We start from the raw sequence: 19226 nt of genomic DNA, 5'->3' as shown, positions 1-19226 counted from the left end.
TTAGAGTTGGAAAGAAATAGGAAAGCATTAATGGTTCCCCGTAACAGAAATGGGATTGTGTGGTATGCATTTAAGAAAATAATTCAAAAGCTTGTTCTTATTTCTGACAGTCAAAAACTACAGACTTCACAGTGGGCAAATTGCTATCACCTCTTCCAAAATAACACATTACTAAATAGAAGTGTAAAGTTCCTTTTTTCTAATGAACTGGAGTAGCAGGTTCTAAGTTATTCTTGGAGTATGAATGTGGGCATTCAGCAATATAGATTCTGCATTGTCCTTAATACCTTGGCAATAGGATGTCGGGCATCAAAGAATTTAATCTTAGGCTAGGCAATATGTGACTAAATACAAATTTGCCAATTATATTTTTGAGTTAATTTGTAGAAATTCAGACCTATTAACTTAAGTAAACTTCATCTGCTTAATAGTCATCCTTTTATTTTAATACAAAATGTTCTTTGTTTTTCTTCTCACAAGTGTATTTTCGTAAAGTTATTAAAAGAAGGCAGGAGAACTGTCTCTGGAAGAAGTCAGTTCATCAGCTCTTTGCAGTTTTATGAGGCATTTTGCTCACTTGTTGATGAAATTTTGCCTAAGTAAGCTCTTGAGACCTGAATGAGGGCATGTAGATACTGCATAAGAGATGTGGGAATTAAGATAATACTTAATTTGCTTGTGTGTCATGGCATTACCTTGGCATTAAGATATTGGCTTAGGTCCAAGAGCTGTAATTTATGTCTTGTAATTAGTATTAGAAATCCATGGCTCTTCCTCTTGCTGCCTTAGGTGTTGCTGGTTTAAAACCTTTTTTTTTTTTTTTTTTTTAAATTATTTCTTCTTGGCTTAAATTAATTTAGTTTAATATGTATAGCAGTTTAAGACAGGGGGTTTTTTTGTATATGACACAATGTTCTTCCGCAGCGAATGGATCTCTCACATACTTAATATCATGGACACACTGGAATTTACCAAAGCAGATCAATAAATAATGTGCAGATTGTAACTTAGGTGTTTCTATTCTTGGTCTTCGTTATTGCACAAACAAAAATAAGGAGACTGCAGTTAGGTACAATGTGCAATGAAACAGCAAAGTAAATGTGGTTTATGCCTTTGAGGAATATCAGAATTTATGTCGAGTGAGATCAGTGATAGAAAAAATATGTGAAAAGAGAAACTCCCTCCTCTGACCTGCTTGTTCTTTTTCAGAATAAGCCTGTGTTTTGGTCCGGGGCATTGTCATGTCCTTTATAAGTGGACTGCCAAGATTGGAATAGTAAGAATTATTAGACTAATGCATCTTTAAAGGGGAATGTTGGCATTCCAGTCTTAGTATTCTGACTGGCAATTCATGACTTAGGGCAAATAGGGGCTGTGAACTTTCTAAAAGCCATTCTTTTACAGCACCTATCTTTCTTTTGTTCAGACCAGAGGAAAATAGGTCTGTGCCTTTTGGCCATTGTTTACTTCAGTGGCAAAATTGTTGCTTTTAAGGCTTTGATGGGAATGAAATTCAAATTAGGTGGATTTTAAAAAGCCATTTTCAAAACTAATTAGTTGTGCTAGATGGATTTTTCCCAAGGCCTCTTTTAATGTTGTTTAGTTCCAACAGAGACATTAAATTGAATTTTAGTAATAATGAGTAATAGAGAAGCAGCTTCTTTAGTTTGAAATGAATGTTGCTATGGAAACTGCATAGAAATGTATAGTCCAATTGAATCTTCAATTAAAATAAATCCCCAAGTAACTTCATTTGTTTAAAAGCTGTTGGAAAAAAGAAAATGTTCAACACTAGTGAGTTCTAGGTACTTGATGCTCTTTCCATTTAGAAGTATTAGAGTGTAAGGGTTAAGTACACCTGTAATAGCTGGCAAAATTCTCCTTATTAAAACAGGGAATAATTTTTATGCTGCATTGGGCTGCATAGAACAGTGTGGGATTATACTGAGTATAGTTTATAGTTCTGGTTCTTTTAAAATACTTGTAGCAGAAGGTAGTGAATAGTATAAAATACTTAAATTTTAATTTACACGTTATTTTCTATGAGTTCTTCTTTGTCAGAAAAATCCCTGATTGCCATTGAACTTTTTTTTACAAGTAAAACAAATTCTCTGTTTTAAAGGTTTTTATGACACATGTAATAATTTTGTAATCATCTTACCTGCTTCATTAAAATACCTTTTCACATGAAGATTTGAAATTCAGGTGAAATGAGCGTTTTTTTTAACTGGAGGAGGAATCAGTGAGTTATCCCACTAGGTCTGCCTCTGTTAATAGGCTTCTTCTGTCTGAGTACATTAGTCATTGGAAAGAATCAGCGATTAAAAATATAATTTAATAAGAAGGATTCAAATGCTGCATTTCTTCATATTACAGATGTATATTATGCTAAAAGGACTTAAGTGTTGCATTACTTTGTTGTTTACTGTGTTGACAGTTGATAAGTTGTTTTTACAGAGAGGAACAGTTTTATCAAAACAGGTCAATTTTTGGCATTACAAATCAAAGCTTGAAAAAATCTTCAGTATACATGAAGTGAAACATGAGATGAACTGAAGTGATTAGTAGTGGATTTAATGCTGTAAAAAGAGCACCTCTGATTTTTATGCATCACAGTTTTAAAATAGAGTTGATAGAATCATGAAATGTATCTCAGTAAAGGTGTCTTTTGAACAAAGATTATCCTGTTTTGCTGTAGTTTATGTACAGTATTGGGGGCATACAATCACAAATTTTATTAGACTTGCCAGTATTGTATCTGTTTGCTTTAATGAATTTGTAAAGGCCTTTTTGCACAAAATGCCTTCTGTGCATTTTTATTGCTGTGTTCAAAGTCACAACAAACACCCCTTTTTGACATCTTGTTTGTCAGTTGGTAGTGTACCTTGACTGAAAACCAATAGTTCCTTTCCCACAAAAAAGTAAACAAAAGGGAAATTAATACTTTGAGATGAGGAAAAGCTAGCCTGTGTTATGTCCAGAATATGCAATATCTGTGGTGAGTAGTGAGGTGTTCTTACGTGTCAGTAGCTTCTTCAGTAGCCAGATTTTAACTTTCTGATTTAAAACTAATAAAGAAAGAACAGACATTCAAAACTTTGTGTGATAGTGCCTGAGTTAGTCCCTGTGTAATCATTGTTGCTCAGCTATGCATGCTTAAAGCAGAGTGAAAAGTCATTTTGATTTTCATCAGAAGTCTTCAGAAATACATGAGCAGTGATAGTATTACAAGATTCAGATAAAGTTAGTTTTGGAGCTTGTGTGATTTCTGAACAAGCCAATGGATGTTTATAAAAAGAAAAAGTTAAAAGAACAGAGTAACAGATTGGGTCCAAGCACAGAAACTAGGTATTTTTGCAGAAGAAAAGGTGTGGCACACTTGGACTTACTTTCTCCTGTAAGGCAGTAGTTGGGTAACAAAAAATCATTGAAATATGGAGTTATGAGTGGAAGGAGGAATTAAAGAGGGATAATTTGTCTTTTTTTTTCTTGCAACAGCCAGGACAGTTTTTTCTTTTGTTAGTGGGGAGCACGAAGAGAGGAGAAATGTAAATGCTTTTTTTTTCCACAAAAGGCCAGAACCAAAGATTGCAATAGTGCCTAAAACAAGGATTTTACATTCTTGCACCTGAAATTGCTGTCCAAAATATCCTGCTCAGTAATCAACTGACTTGGAAAATACTCATTCACTTTCTTTTTTCACCTGTGAAAATCCAAGATATTTCTGTCTTTCAAGTTCCCTCAGTCCTGCCTAGCACAAAAGATCAGTACTGCCTTGTCAAGACTGAATAGGTTTCTGCATGCTGCTCAGCCTGTTTTGGAATCCAGAAACAGTGCAGCAAGGAGTCAAGCTGCAATAGCTGTATTCTAAACAAACCCTGCACACACTGCAAGTATTAGGTTGGTTTATTGTTTAACGTATCAGTGAAATCTGAATAAAAGTAAAGTAGATGGTATCTGACATCTGTTTGACTATTAACAGCTTACCAGGAAGTCAGGTAGCTCAGTTCTTAGTGAATTCATACTTAGTTGACCAGCGGACTGAAGCAGCCAGCAGACAAAATTACATTTCCTGTTTGCTTGTGTTCAGATCCTGTGAGTCAAGCGCCTCTTGCCTTTTGGTTGCCCAAGTTCAGAGTTTAAGCAGAGCTCCGTGGTTAGAGCTGCCTGTTGGGCAGCCTCAGTCCTTCTCAACCTGCAGGTGTCTGATGCTCTCCAAGGTTTTCATCCTTCTGACATGGTGTGCAGGGAGACTAACCACCTCACTGCATCCCACTGTAGGGATTAAGTATCATTTAGAAATACGCATCGTGACATCTTATTTTTTTATGTGCTTCTAATATTTTCTTGCACTGTACCAAGTCCAAGGCAAATCTGTGGTTAGGAATATCAGTATTACTCATTATGCAGTTGCTGAAAGATGAATTTGGGGTTATGATGTGAATGAGCATTGAGCATGAGGACTGCATCTCCCTGTCTTAGTTAGTACATAAGCCTCAGGCTACTAATTTGATAAAGTTTCTAAGCTCTTTGAGGAGCTAATTTTGGGTTTGGGAAACTGTTTACTTTCAGGACCAGAAAGCAAGGGATTGAAACTGCAGACCATTTGTTCTCTGAAATATCCTGTTCTTCCACAGAGAGTTCCCATAAGAAGAAGGAAAGAAAAAGCTAATGAGGAGGTTAAGAATGCTAGGAGATACACTGGCTCCTTCTTTTTGTCTTCAGAATATCTGTCTGTAAACGAAGAGGAACTGTCAGATTCTGATTATAAAAAGCCCAGACATAGGACAAAGAGTGCCTGTATTCCCAGTGGAATGCTTTGATACTCTGCTCAAAAGGAGTCTCTGCTGTAAAAATAGAATGGGAGCAAGAGGAAGTTGAACTTGTTCCCATCAGAAAGCAATGGTCTGCAAGCAACAAGAAGGAAAATCAGGCTTTTTACACATAACAGCTGTTGAAGCGATGAAATCCAGTTGGAAAAAAGCTTTCCAAAGAGGATCCCTGATTGACTTATGCAAGATGAGCTTGTTGTTGCCTCCAGAGACAAAAGAACTTTTCATGCAAGTGCTTTCCCCTTCCTCTTCCTGTGATACGGATAGACAATTTGGAAAGTTTAAGGTAGTAAGTGTTGGTGTTTCACTTTGTCAGAGTTCACTGCCTGTTCATTCAGCAAAACTAAAAGCACAGCTCCAGCTTGCATACTCTCTAGGACAGAGAACCAACAAAAAAGCAGTCAGTGGAAAAAATGAACTCAATGGAATATGAATTCCTGTGAACTGCATGTTTAAACTGTGGAAATAATTTTGATAACTTCTCAGATTCAATTTTACTACCAGGCATTTAGTATCAGAGTGAAGTAAATAGCAATGCATGTGTAGTGCTTCTGAATATTGGTTTTTTAATTCACTTTTTTTTCATTTTAACTTTTATTTTGTAATACAAATAGTTAAATGAATTAAAGAGGGAAAGACAACTCTATCTCCCTTCTAATCTACTATAGCTTTCGCATGAAGTACTTCTTTTGTGTAGACAGTTGGATCTTTGTTGTAGGAAAGCTTTTCAGATATTAAGTATTTTCAGATACTAAATGTAAAAGTGTTCTTTCCGAATTCCATCCACAAGTAGAATTATGCACACCAATAACATTTGCAGTTATTTTCCTGATTTCCGGAATTACCCATGGAGTGGAGTCACTTTGATCTTTCCCCTTACACACCCTGTAGCCATCTTATATACATTTGGCTTTCATGTAAGGTGCACTGCTTACACCTAATTAGTTTTTTCTTCTTCGCTCAGCTTTTTTTTTTTATTAGTCAATATCTTTGGAGTACTGAGGTATAGCTTTGAAAGCGTCTAGACCAAGCAATAAAAAAGAAGTATTAACTTTTTTCTTTGTTGTCATGATGCCCATTGCATATATAATACCAAACTGTACTTTCATTTTTGTTGCCATTTTAAATATTTAAATGCCAATTTAAATATTAAAAATTTAAATATATCTGTTTTGCAGTGCATCTCTTGCTTCTTCTTGCCAGTTTCTCCCCTTTTTGGACCTAAAAATCATGGTTTTTTCCAACATGTGCTTCTAATCTACAGGTTTTTTATTAGCATGCAGTTCTTTCTTTTTAAATCATTAAACAAGACTAAGTAAGTACTAAGTAAGGCTAATTTTCATATTAGGCCCAGTTAGACATCTCTGTTTGTGGATCTAACGCATTTTGTTCTCCAGGTGTTTTGGAGGTGCATGTGATGGCAGACCAAAATCAGCATCCTGTTAGCTGGCTATCTAGCAATCCACAGTGCATTTAATAAATTGATTGTAACACTGTTATCGTCATGAAGCTACTCTTAGTTTTGAGTATGAATTTAGCTGGAGTTTGAGCTACCAAAATACAAGAATATGTTGTGATTTTACTTCTCTGCTTTTGTGTTGCTTTGCTTTGCTGCCTTGTAAAGGTATATGGGGAAAGAGGATAGACATGACCTTTTTCTGTTACATTCAGGTTTTTCACTGTAAGTTCATGGTGCTGATTGTGTTTCTACATACTTCTGCTATTTCTGCCTAAATTGATCAGAATCCTTACAGAATATGCTGTAAGTCCTTGTATTATGAAGTAATTGGATATCAGTGTAGGACGTGTTACATACTCTGAATTTCTTATTTTGAAGTAAGGATTTGTTGCTGAAAATGACAGGATGAAAGAAGATTGAATCCTATCCAAATATTGTTAGTGTAGCAAGGCGTGTGTAATATTGTGGATTCTTTGTATGTTTTGCTCCCCAGCCAAATCAGATCAATTGTATAAAACCTACAAAATAGTAAAATAAACTTAAAATATTTGATTTTAAATCAACAATGAAATTGTTAGTTTTGTTTATTTCCTCTGAAAACTTAATGCCACATTTTTATCTAGCAGTAATGAAAACAGTTACGTGTGCCCAGTTGTTGTAGCATGTTGTGCTTTCTGCTTGACAACAGGAACAAACTGCATCTTTTTAACTATACTTCAGAAATTATTTCTTCACTTTGCAGTGCCAAGATAGTAACACCCACAACCTATGGCTCATTTCCATCTGTACACTTCCCTCAGTTGTTTCAGAACATCTGTCTGTGAGACTGAATGACTGAGTTGGGGAAATGATCAGGGGTGAAAATAATTCAGTACTTTAAATTCTTCTTTGGTGTTCCTCCCAAGTCAGTACTACAGTGGGACAACTGAGAGATGGCAAGAAGGAAGGAAAAAGAGGGGAAGATACAGCAGGTGTTCCATAAAATGTCTTTAAAGTATGATGTCACCTCTATTAAAATATTTTTCTTTTTCAGGAGAACTTCATGGAAGTAATTAGAAATCAAGAATTTCTGTTATTGCCAGCCACTGAAATTGCTAAGCTTTTAGCAAGTGATGACATGAATATTCCTAATGAAGAAACTATACTGAATGCACTACTTACGTGGGTTCGACATGATTTGGAACAGAGAAGGAAAGATCTCAGTAAACTCCTGGCTTACATTAGACTGCCTCTGCTTGCTCCACAAGTAAATTGTTCAATTCCTCTCTAGTTTATACCATGGTTACAGTGGGCATAATGTTTACAGCATAAATATATTGATAGTGACATATCAGAAATTTTATAGTGATTTGGATTCTTAGAGCTGCATGTAAGGACTTAGTATGTTATATATAACATAATCAAAAGATTTTCAGTTTTATAGCTGATGAATTAAAGATATTTGAGAGAAATTAAATTAGAAGATTAAACAACCTGCTGAAACCAAAACCATTGCAAGCAGAGATGCAGATACACTTAAAAAAAATCTTCAAGAAATACTGTGAAACTGTAGCATTGGAAACAAAAAACTCGTAATGAATTATTAGTTTTATTGATTGTTTTTATGCATCTCTTTGTAGATAGCATTCTGTCATCTCTCTGGTTAATGCAAGCAGTGTCCTAAATATTTGTAAGTTTCTTTTTGCTAAAAATGAATGTTTGTCAGCCTCTTAAGCTGTAAAGTGGCAAACTTTACGTCTCTGATAAATAATGAAAAAGATGATTTAGCAGTTTCTGAATTACAAGATGGCTCAGATTCCTTTTAGACAGGAATTCTTAGTACTGGAGTGTCTGCACTACCTTTCTCCTTATCAGATTTGCAGTTACTATGATTTCGTGCTAATGTGTCATTTGTAAATGCTGTTAGAAATGCTTTTAGTACAAGGAGCTGTGTAAATAATAAAACTTCGAAAAAATGTACTTTCAGTAAGCCCATTCTAAGTTCTTTGAGTGAGGAATATTTATAGTAGTTTTAGTTTCAAGAGCCTGCAGGCAAAATTGCATTTCTTTTTAAATCAAGTAGAATAGCTTTCAGAGACTGAGACTCTGTGCAGTGAGAAATTCTTTATAGGCTGAGTGGGTTAGAAACTGTAGAAAATGTAGGTTGCATCTTTTTGTTGCAGAACTCACATTCACACAGTGTTGCTTTAAATATTATATGCTGCTTGTCCATCAGAAAAATATATTGAAAGTCTGAATTGCTCATGTTGTGTTACAGCCTTAGTTTTTCATGCATGCGTGTGTGACAGTGCCTGATTTAGGACAATAGGAATTAATTTATTTATTTTTTATGTATTTTTAAACTGTGTGTAATTCTGTAGCATTGCACACTAGCAGTTAAAAGACAGCTTTTAGTTTATTGTTTTATAATCACAGAGTGTCCCTACGAAATGATACAAGTGGTCTTTTGGGTCAAAAGAAGAAACAATGAGAGGTATGAAAGTAAAGAATGAGATTAAGTTCCCTCTACTAATTTACATGAGAACACTTTTCATTTGCTATTTTAAATAGTGAGAACTGTAGCCAATTAGAGAAATGCTGCAAAACTTTCAATCTTCTGAAAAGTCACTGATGAAAGGCTTTGAAAGGGTTTTTTATTCTCTCTGTGATTGTTAATTATGTTTTCTGTCATATTTTGTGTTACTTTGCCTGATACTGAGGTGTTCAGGTTTAGCCATCTGTACTTACCTGTATCTGTTCTGGAACCATGGTTATCATGTTTGCCACTTTGCAGCCCTAAGGCAGCTTCAAGCCAGGGATATTCACACCATATTGTGCCCAACTGTTTCACAGCAAGCCCCTTTAGTACTTCTGATGACTGAAGTCACAGCAGTTCTGTACCTGTCAGTGGTTGGCTGTCAACAGCTCAACAATGACATCTCATTCTGGTTTGTGGACTTGCATGTTTAATAGTCACAAAGTGTTTGGATTTTGGATTTTCAGAAGCATCTGCTTTTTTTTCTCTCTCTTTTTCTGACAACTGTCCAAGTCCCAGTGGGGCACTTCATTTGCTTTTTTCTCTGTTATTCATGCCATGTTGTGCAGCTCAAAAATGCCAGTTGTCCAGACTTCTAATAATTAGAGTTATGACTCTCAAACTACTAATAATTTTTTTCCTGCAGTTTGATAAATACGGCGTACAAACCACTCCAGAATCTTTGAACTTAAAAACTTCTATTAGTAGTGTTTAGTTGAATTTTATTTAAGTATATTTAAGATTTAAAAGTTGCCAAATTTGCTTGCAATCTTGATATAAAAATTTTAACAAAGGCTTTTATTAGTTGATACACTGTGATATTGGTCACTGTCAGGGTGAGGAACAGAATATATATTAAAATATTCAGCCTGTGCTGAAACGGCTTTTACAGACCTCTGCATTGGGTGAATTTGGGAATAAAAGCATGAGGTTGAATTGACTTACATACCCAGAGCCTGTTTCCATTTTCTTGAACATTCCTGCATGGCAATGGAACTCAAGGAGATTATGTTTCCTTTCTTTGGATCATTCAGCTTAAATCATCCATTAAGATCAGATGGCCTTCCTCTTTAAATATTTATTTATTTATTTAATGGTTTTGCTTAAAATGTGAATGTTCTGTTTATTAGTTCAATTTTACCCTAGCCTTTTTTACATGACCATTTTGAAAATACAGAGACTTTAAATCAGGCAGTAGAAGGGTTTGTGTAAAATATTATCTTGGTAATCATGGTTTTATTCTTCATGTAGTTTATAGCAATACAGCTTGTTTGCTTTTCTTTCTTTTTCACAGTTTCTGGCAGATATGGAGAACAACGCACTCTTTAGGGATGACATCGAATGTCAAAAACTCATTATGGAAGCAATGAAGTACCATCTGTTGCCAGAGAGACGACCTATGTTGCAAAGCCCTCGCACCAAACCTAGAAAATCTACAGTGGGCGTTTTGTTTGCAGTTGGAGGCATGGATGCAACAAAAGGTATTGGCTTATGTAATGTTTAGTTGATGAGCTGTTTTGGTTCTTCTTAAAAGAAATGTTTGATAGATTTTTTTTACAACCTGTTAAATCTAAAATTCAAGGATTCTGCAGTACAGAACATGAAATATCTAAAGTGTATACCGTTTATTAGGTTAAAAAGGCCTATATATCTTTGATAATACTGTAAATGTTCTGGAATCTAGAGTTTTGATTTGAAATTACCATAGGAATAGCTGAGTTCTGAGTAGTGAAGTGTTTAATTGAATGAAAACTATTCTTTATTTACTTGAGGGAGCAGTACTTTGGAAAATGAAGAATATGACTGAAAGGCCACAAAGGTGACCTGCACATGCTTTAAAAAAAAAACCAGAACAACAAAAATATTTTGACTAATTGTTAAATAGTTCTGTCACAACTACTTGGATTATTTTTTTCATAGAAAATTCCATACTTTTTAATGGTAATTAGAAGGGATCTGGCAAGTTAGGAAAGTTATGACAGAGAAAATGTTTTCTTAAATTTGTTGTTTTAAAGCTGTTTTTCAGTACGTCATGTCACATACCATCAGCTTTTTTGTCTAATATTACAAAACAGTTGATTTCAATATACAATTGTGTTCCAGATGGTTGGTTTATATTCCTAATATTTCTATTTCTAAAGGCTTGATTCTGCAAAGCATTTACAAAACCTGTTTTTTGTCTTGAAAAGCACCAAGAAAGTCATCCTTTGTAACGGTGCAGGTAATTGCTGAGGAAGTCAAAAAAGACTATTTGTCTACACAGACTTAAGAACATGCTGCAGGATATCATGGTGTCTTGTGGGATCAGCATAATGCTAAAATAAAAACTATCCTAGTACTTCAAAACTTTTTTCCCCATATATAACTTGCATATATTGTCATCAGGAGCTACAAGTATTGAAAAATATGAACTTCGTACCAACACATGGACTCCAGTTGCAAACATGAATGGACGAAGATTACAGTTTGGAGTTGCAGTTTTAGATGATAAATTGTTTGTTGTTGGTGGCAGAGATGGACTGAAAACACTGAATACTGTGGAGTGCTACAACCCTAGATCAAAAACTTGGAGTGTAATGCCACCTATGTCCACTCATCGTCACGGTCTTGGTATGTACAGTTCTGTAAAGGCTGATTGCATATTTTTTAAAGGTTACCTGGTTTAGGATTGGTCAAAAAAACATTCAGAAGTTAACTTTAGGAGGGTGGAAATTTTGTTTTAATGCCAACTGCTTATTCAATGTCTTTTCTCCTTGAGATTGTATTGAGGATTGTATTTGGTAGCATTGGCTACCAAAAGAATTCTTTTTTTTTTTTTTTTTTAATTGTGGTGCACACTGGACCGTCACTAAGAAATTCTGACCTTTATTCCTCTTATCCAGAAGTGACTGTTTTTCATATCTGTATTTTAGGAGTAGCTGTATTGGAAGGTCCCATGTATGCTGTAGGAGGACATGATGGCTGGAGCTACCTGAATACAGTAGAAAGATGGGATCCACAGGCTCGTCAGTGGAACTTCGTAGCTAGTATGTCAACTCCCAGGAGCACTGTTGGTGTAGCAATATTAAATGGAAAGTATGTGAAGGCAATTTCTGTTTTCAAATGTAAAATCTCATTATTTTAATGTAATTACAGGACCATCCTAAGTGACTATTAATTTCGATAGATTAATTGCACTTGATAGATACCAGTTGGTAGTATTAAGAGCCAAGTTTCTTCATTCACAGAAAAGATACTGTGCTGGGTCAAGCAAGCTTCTCCGCATCACTACAGCTGTATGCCAAGTGTTCTAGCGCCCTCATCATCCTACTGACCGTCAGCTGGACTTGCTCCAGTATGGCCAGATCCTTCTTATACCAAGAACCTGCTGCATTAGAGTATGAAATTTGGCAGAAAATAATCCTCTTGTATTCCAGCTGGTTCCCAGAGATCAGAGGGGCTGGGTACAGCTGGGCCTAATTCCTGTTTATAACCAGTTCAGCACTGTAAGTCTGGTTGCATTCAATACTTTCACAATCACAGATCCACAAACAGTGTGGTTTATTGAAACTACAGAAATGCAGATTCAGAGCTGCTGTTGATGAATGCACTTACTGCATCAGCACTAAATATACTAAGGCAAACCAATGATAAACTAAGCTAAATTAGCACTTCAAACTAAATTAACCCTTAATTAAGCTTAGTTTCACCTGGGTATGCACCTACACAGTTGGAGATGCAATTCTTATTAAAGAAGTACCCCAGCATTGGGGGGGTGGAGAGGAGAGTAAGTTGTGTTTTGCCAGCATGACTACAGGAATACCACAGCAGACAAAGCTACTGATTGACTGAGTAGTACTGTGGTTGTGGCAGAATATTTACACTCTGTTATCCACAAATTTGCACTTCCTGCTTATGTGCTGTCTGATACGTCTCCCTTGAGCTATTTGAATGCTCTCAGGTAAAAAAAGTTTTTCATACTTTTTTTATTTTGGAAGCCTAGTGACTGGTAAATTAGTACTGCTGAAAGGCAGCTACAAAGGGTTCTGTGATATCTGGGACAAGTCCAAGAATGAGTGGAAATGCTCACTGCCTACAGGAAGGAGGGATGAACTTGATCAACCAGCAAGCAGAGTGCCTTGGCTGCCTTGGAACTGCAGTCTCAGATACCTAAGTTAGGTCTAAAGCTTGCTGTATATCCAGCAGAGGGTCCCAGGTGTGATGAAAAGCACCAGAATTAGAGCCTCACATTTCCCTGTTAGTATGGAACATTGCCTAGACTCTTAATGGAGACACAACAAAAGATCACTACAGCTGACAATTTTAAAATGCATGCAGCATTTCAGATGCAGGAGCAGTAATTTCTGCACTTTCCTGTAATGTATGTCTGTAACTTAGTAAGTTTCAGATGGTTGGATCAAAACCTTCATATATAGAAATTAGTATGTCTCTCTCCATGTCCAGAGTGTGAAATCACTGCATAAGTAATCAAAACTCTCTCATGTTTGAGAGAAGTTGGGAGATTCACAAATGTTACGTTGCATAAAGGATTAATTTTAGTCATGATTTTAGTTTATGGAACTGCAATAAAGTTTTACAGTAACCTTCAGTACATTCCTTACCTTAAACAAGTTGTATTGCTAAACATAGAAACTTCTGTGGAGTATTTTTTAAAGTATATTGTTACTGAGAAGGACTAGATCAACCATATTTACAATGTGAGGAACGAGACAACTCTTGGAAAAATTAAAATAATTTATTAAAACAGAAAAATTGAAAAATTATAAAAATCAGGAAAATATCAAAATTTGGGATCCTAGTGGCTCAAGAGGTATTTCCGGGAACGCAGGGATTAGAGATCTTTGGGCTTAGACAGCACTGGACCTCCGGTGGAAAACTTGCAGTGCTGGGCTGACTTTTAGCTAACCCAAAAGTCAGAGAAAAATTATTGAAGGCTCCTAAATAGGAGCCCAGTACTGGCACCCACTACAGCTAAATCTGCGGTGGTCTGCCCCTGCTCTGAGGCTGACTCACTATTTTATAGTACCCTTGCTCCACCCCAGTCCGCCCACGGACCGCCCATGGCACACCCCTTTGGTCCTAAGTGATTGGTGCTTCCCTTTTGACAGATTATCTCTGTCTACCAATATCTCGTCGTTGTCAGGGGGGGTAGTAGCAGCTGGAGTAAGAGTGGTAACATGTCCTTATTAAGATTCAGGTTGCCATGGAGCTTACTTACAGACCAACGGCTAAAGGTCTAAAACTCGCTGTTGGCTCTTATAAACTGGGGTTTGGAGCTGGTTCTGAGCAAAGTAGAAACCCTTAAAATAAATATTAAAATACATCCAACACATCTTAAAACATTTGCAAAAGTATACAGAGAACATGAGAAAAACAACTTTTTTTTTTTTTAAAGTTGGAAAGGGAATTTTAACTGGGACACTTTTAACTAGGGGATTTTAACTGGAACTGGTGCAGATAAACTGCTTTGAACAAGTGAAAGCACTAATAGCAGAACTTGATATTTGTACCTGGACTGATGGGTGAACATTAACACTCAATTAAAGTTGTGTAACCCACAATTAACTAATCAAAACACTTAACATGCAAAGACCAAGCTAATTAGGGAGTTCATGTATGACATACAAGATGTTTGTATTTAAGTTCCTTGGTAAGTATATTTAAAAAACCAAACACTAGTATTACCCAAACTGAGAACATCTTGAATAGTGCTTCATGGTAACTGTTGTAAATTGTTCACACTATCATTATATACTAATGTTTATATGATTATTTAGCCATACATAGGCTCTGAAAGGATTTTGTTAATGTTATTTGAGGTGATCTCGTACTGGATTTTACTTCTGATGCATTGCTTCCTTTTTAGAATGACTTCTGTGTTCCTACTTTTCCAAATAATAGTGCTGGGCACGTCTGCTGCTATTCCTAGATTGCTCAAAAACTCTCTTCATAAACTCTTTATCAAGTTTGATTATTTGATTAGTTTTAAAGGTTCATCAGTGATTGAGTCCTCCTAAACCCAATTTTTTTTATTCATTTCAGCCCTTCCAAATAGTTGAAATCCTTTGTTTGTACCAAATGCTAGAAACATTTTTGTTAGGACTAAGCAAATTGGGCCACCTAGTGGGTGTGAGGGATTTAAAGTAGTGCTGTCAGTCATGAACTAAAACCCAGGTCCAGAAAAGCACTTGAATGCCTAAGATGAGGTAGGGTAGAGATGGTGCATGCACAGATCCACTACTGAATTTGTCCTTCTGACCCAGCAAGTCATGTGTGTAATTTTGAAATTGCTAGTTATAGGCAGAGGTTGGAACATAAATGCTGTGTAAGATATTCAATTTTCTGTAAATATTGTTATTATGCATTGTTTGTTACAATAGGAAAAGACTGAAGCAAAGTCTTGCCTAAGTTTTCACAACAGAGCAGTCTACTGAAAGTTGAAAGTCTCCTTCTAAACCTCCCTTTTTAACAAACTTGGAATCCTTCATGTTTCAGTAGAAACTGTCTTATTCAGACAACATTTATTGTCTTCTTTTTTGTTTTGTTTTACTTTGTAGGCTTTATGCAGTTGGTGGTCGAGATGGAAGTTCTTGTCTTAAGTCAGTAGAATGTTTTGATCCTCATACAAACAAATGGACTCTCTGTGCTCAGATGTCAAAAAGAAGAGGTGGTGTAGGTGTAACCACCTGGAACGGGTTCTTGTATGCAATAGGTGGCCATGATGCTCCAGCATCCAACTTAACATCCAGGCTGTCAGACTGCGTAGAAAGGTAATAATACACTGATGAAGGCATATCCTGCCATGGGATTCTAATAGTGCTACTCTATAGAGTGATTTATGGAAAGAGCTGAAAGTAGAAACCCAATAAAATAGGTGTGTTATTTTTAGCATGAACAGAGGAAACTTACATATAAAAATATGCTGTGTAGTCATACTATGATTCAAAATGTTACCAGATTATTTAAAGCAAATTCTCCCTAATACAATTCATCTAGATTATTTTAACAATCTCATTGAATGAATTATGATTTATAACTGAAACAACTTGGAATTTAATGCTTTTAAAAATGAAGCAGATTTCATGGAAGAAGTCTGAATCTATTCATATAATAACTTTCAAAGAAGTTAACAATAAGGTTTTGTGGATCTTTATATATCTAATTCTTTCTTGTATCCCCTAATGACAGTGGGAAACTGGCATGTAATTCAGTCATTCCAGAATTGGTACATCTTTATGTAAAGTGATTAATGAATGACTGTATCACAAATTGCAGAAGCACACGTGATCCATAAAATAATTTTAAAAGATAGTAAATACTTCATAATTCACTGTATTAAATCTTCACTGGCATTTTAGGTATTTCTGAACTATGCTTTCATTCTCTCCCTGCTCCACCACCACCAGTTGTAAAACTTTTCTTCTTCCCTGGTATCTCCCAACACTTACAGTAAGTCTTCATCGCCCATATTCTTCTTTTACTAAATTTATTAATGCCAGGAGATATGTTTCACCCTTCACCCCCCAAAAACCCCAAACAAACAAAAAACCACAAACCAAACCAAAGCACACCACAAAAAAATCCACCACAAAAGAGCTGTTATTTTCAAACTTTCAGAGCCCTAGTAGACCTGGAAATACAGTGTGGCCCATAGCCCTTAACATGTGGAAGTTGCACTAAAAAGACCCCAGAAAGGTTTGCAGATAGGAAGCTACTTCTTAGCAAATACCGAATTTTTAGGGCAATACAGATAATCAGAAGCCCAAGAGAAGCGTGGATGTTAAGAGAAGCAATATGTCTGTGTATTTTTCTAAATCAGTGTTCTCTGAAACAAAGTTACAGAACTCATGACTTTAATAAATAGGAATCATCTTATAATGCATTTTGTCCTTGCTCTTTAAGTGAGTTGAAATTGAAGACCATCAAATTCATGGAACTAGTTCCTTGAAAAAAATTAAAGAATTAAGGAATATTAATTTAAAAGATCTGTTTTTTATTACCACACTAAGCTTCTGAATTATATTTTGCAATAAAAGTTGCTATTCCCAGATAAATACAATTGCTTATAAATTATAAGATAATTGGGAAAGTAATTTCTACATGTAGCTTACTAATCACCCTCTTCTATTTGCATATGTGCTTCAGGTAGTGTTTTCATGTTACAGTTATGCTTGCATGCATTTGTGTAATACTTTGACTAGAGAACAGCAAATGAAATTGTTAGAGCTCTTTGTATCTATGCTCTTCATGCAAAAAAACTAAGACTAGCGTCTTTCAAACTTGTTTTTAGCAAGTGTGAAATTAGGATGGCCTCTTAGCCAAATAATTATTTTCTTTGTATAGTTCTTTAGAGCCTTCAGAGCTCTGTAATTATATCAGTTCTGCTGTAAGCATCTGTAGTCTTAAAAAAGATTGCTTCTTTCAGTCAGATTAAAATATATTCCTTGACATAAGTGTAGTGTGGAATCTCCTATGTAGTTCTCAATTTGACTTGTAAAGAATGTTGATAATGTTCTAGAACCACACAATGTTTTTCATTAAACCATCTGCTGTTTACTGTGCTGATACTTCTGATTTCAAAAGTGTTGTAAATTGTAAGTTTTGCATTTCCCAATTCATTTGCATAGAATTTTCTCAAACTGGGTCATATTTTTGAAATTGGTAATCTTAGTAATAGTAATCTTAGTACCAAACCCAATTTTACCAGCCTGTGCTTTGATATACAATAATTACCACTTAAAACAAGCACTTGCTCTACTATGGTGTAGCAGCAGAACTGTTTGCGGCATGGTATGTTTGGTTACACTTAAAATGTAGTAAGAGCAGCTGTATACGTCTGTATTACTATTTGGAAAGCAGCACGAAGTAGGTATCTGGCTAGTAGTAACTGTGTTACCAGATGACTAAAGAAACAGTTTCAAAGGGAGGGGAATTGAGGGGGGAAAAGTCCTTTGAAATTAACACCCCAATCTGTATTGTCCTGTTTTCTACTACCTTGACAGCATCAATTCCAGTACACTTTTTTTGTGGTTGTTGTTGAATTTTGGTAACAGTTTAAGAGCATAACACAAAGTATCTTTTAGGTATGATCCCAAAACAGATATGTGGACTGCTGTGGCCTCTATGAGCATTAGCAGAGATGCAGTGGGAGTGTGTCTTCTAGGTGACAAGCTGTACGCTGTTGGAGGATATGATGGTCAAACATATCTTAATACAGTGGAGTCTTATGATCCCCAGACAAATGAATGGACACAGGTATCGTTTCTGATCAGACTGTACACTACTATTAATATTGTTATTTCAAATGTGCCTCTTTTTACAAGGAGAATTCAAATACTCCTTCTCTAAAAAGCGCTTTATTACTTGTCTGTTGTGAGTCTCTCTTTTTTTCCTTTGTCTACCATCTTGAGATGACTTATCCTGAACAGACAGTTGTTAATTTCTAGTAAACTGCCCTTCTTTCTTTGGCAAGACTATAGCTATTTTCTTTGGCAATTTCAGCTGTTTTAAATAAAATATATTGCCATGTTCCCCAAACTCTCATAAAGGATTCTGTTTACATGGCTTCCTGTTCTGAAGATAAATGATAAATGTAGATTAGTTTTAGCTCTAATCTGTCTCTCAACATTGATTTCTTCAAGGTTTTGGTCATTTTTTCATAAATAATCCCTTCCTGAGGTGAATGCTATGTACAGTCTATGCAGCTTTCAAAAAGCCTTTGCCCATTTTTCTTTTTGCAGCTTTGAAATAAAAATAATTCTTCAGTTCATGCTCAGAAACCATTACTTTCAGTTCAGAGCTTGGTTACTTTTATATAGCTCCAGGAATGTGTGTTGTGTGGGAAGAGCACGCACAAGGACATCCTGAGCTGACTGTCCTTTGGTGTCTAATGCTATTTGAGATACCCTAAGGTATCTACATCCACAGAAGGTTGGCAGATACAACACATAATCTGTGGGAGACCAAGACCCTCCTGGAGTCCAGTTGCAGACCAGGATGAATGTCCAAGCTCATTTGTAATAGCATCAGACACCATTATTTAGGCAGCTGAATTCTGAACCACCTGAATATGCTATCCTGGCAATAGCCCAAATTCTTAATTCAAAAAGAGGACTAAACTACTGTTAATCAAAATCTCTGTAACACAAAAAACTGAGCTGTCCATTTCCCCCCACTGCGTACTGCTGCAAGCTCTTAAAAAACAAGTCGTCAAGGAGGCTCGTCAGAGCTTGGGGCCTTCACTGGTACTGGTAATTATAACCCATGGCATTGTTAGTCCTGCTAAAGAAAAACAAACTGTACCAGAGGACAGAAACTGTGCTTCTCACTATTGCATCTAAATGAATCTCACATGTCTAGGCAGTGACCATCTGTATGCACCTTTGTATCCTTAGCCATGGCCCTCTATATCTCACTGAAT

General features: G+C 35.9%; 1 protein-coding gene across 7 annotated transcripts in view; it reads left to right on the top strand.

Annotated features, from left to right (window-relative positions):
• The window catches only part of KLHL5 (kelch like family member 5), a 50366-nt gene that overhangs the window by 28683 nt on the left and 2457 nt on the right, over positions 1-19226 (top strand). For all 7 annotated transcript variants that reach the window (XM_039551296.1, XM_039551295.1, XM_010401782.3 and 4 more), the window contains 6 exons: positions 7325-7537; positions 10101-10287; positions 11192-11416; positions 11719-11881; positions 15364-15576; positions 17890-18061. In XM_039551296.1, coding sequence (XP_039407230.1) covers positions 7325-7537; positions 10101-10287; positions 11192-11416; positions 11719-11881; positions 15364-15576; positions 17890-18061 — 1173 coding nt within the window. The remainder of the gene's footprint in view (positions 1-7324; positions 7538-10100; positions 10288-11191; positions 11417-11718; positions 11882-15363; positions 15577-17889; positions 18062-19226) is intronic.

This window comes from Corvus cornix, chromosome 4 (genome assembly GCF_000738735.6).
Source record: "Corvus cornix cornix isolate S_Up_H32 chromosome 4, ASM73873v5, whole genome shotgun sequence".
Taxonomy (NCBI): domain Eukaryota; kingdom Metazoa; phylum Chordata; class Aves; order Passeriformes; family Corvidae; genus Corvus; species Corvus cornix.
Note: the sequence above shows the minus strand (reverse complement) of the source record. Positions and strands in the feature narration are given on the sequence as shown.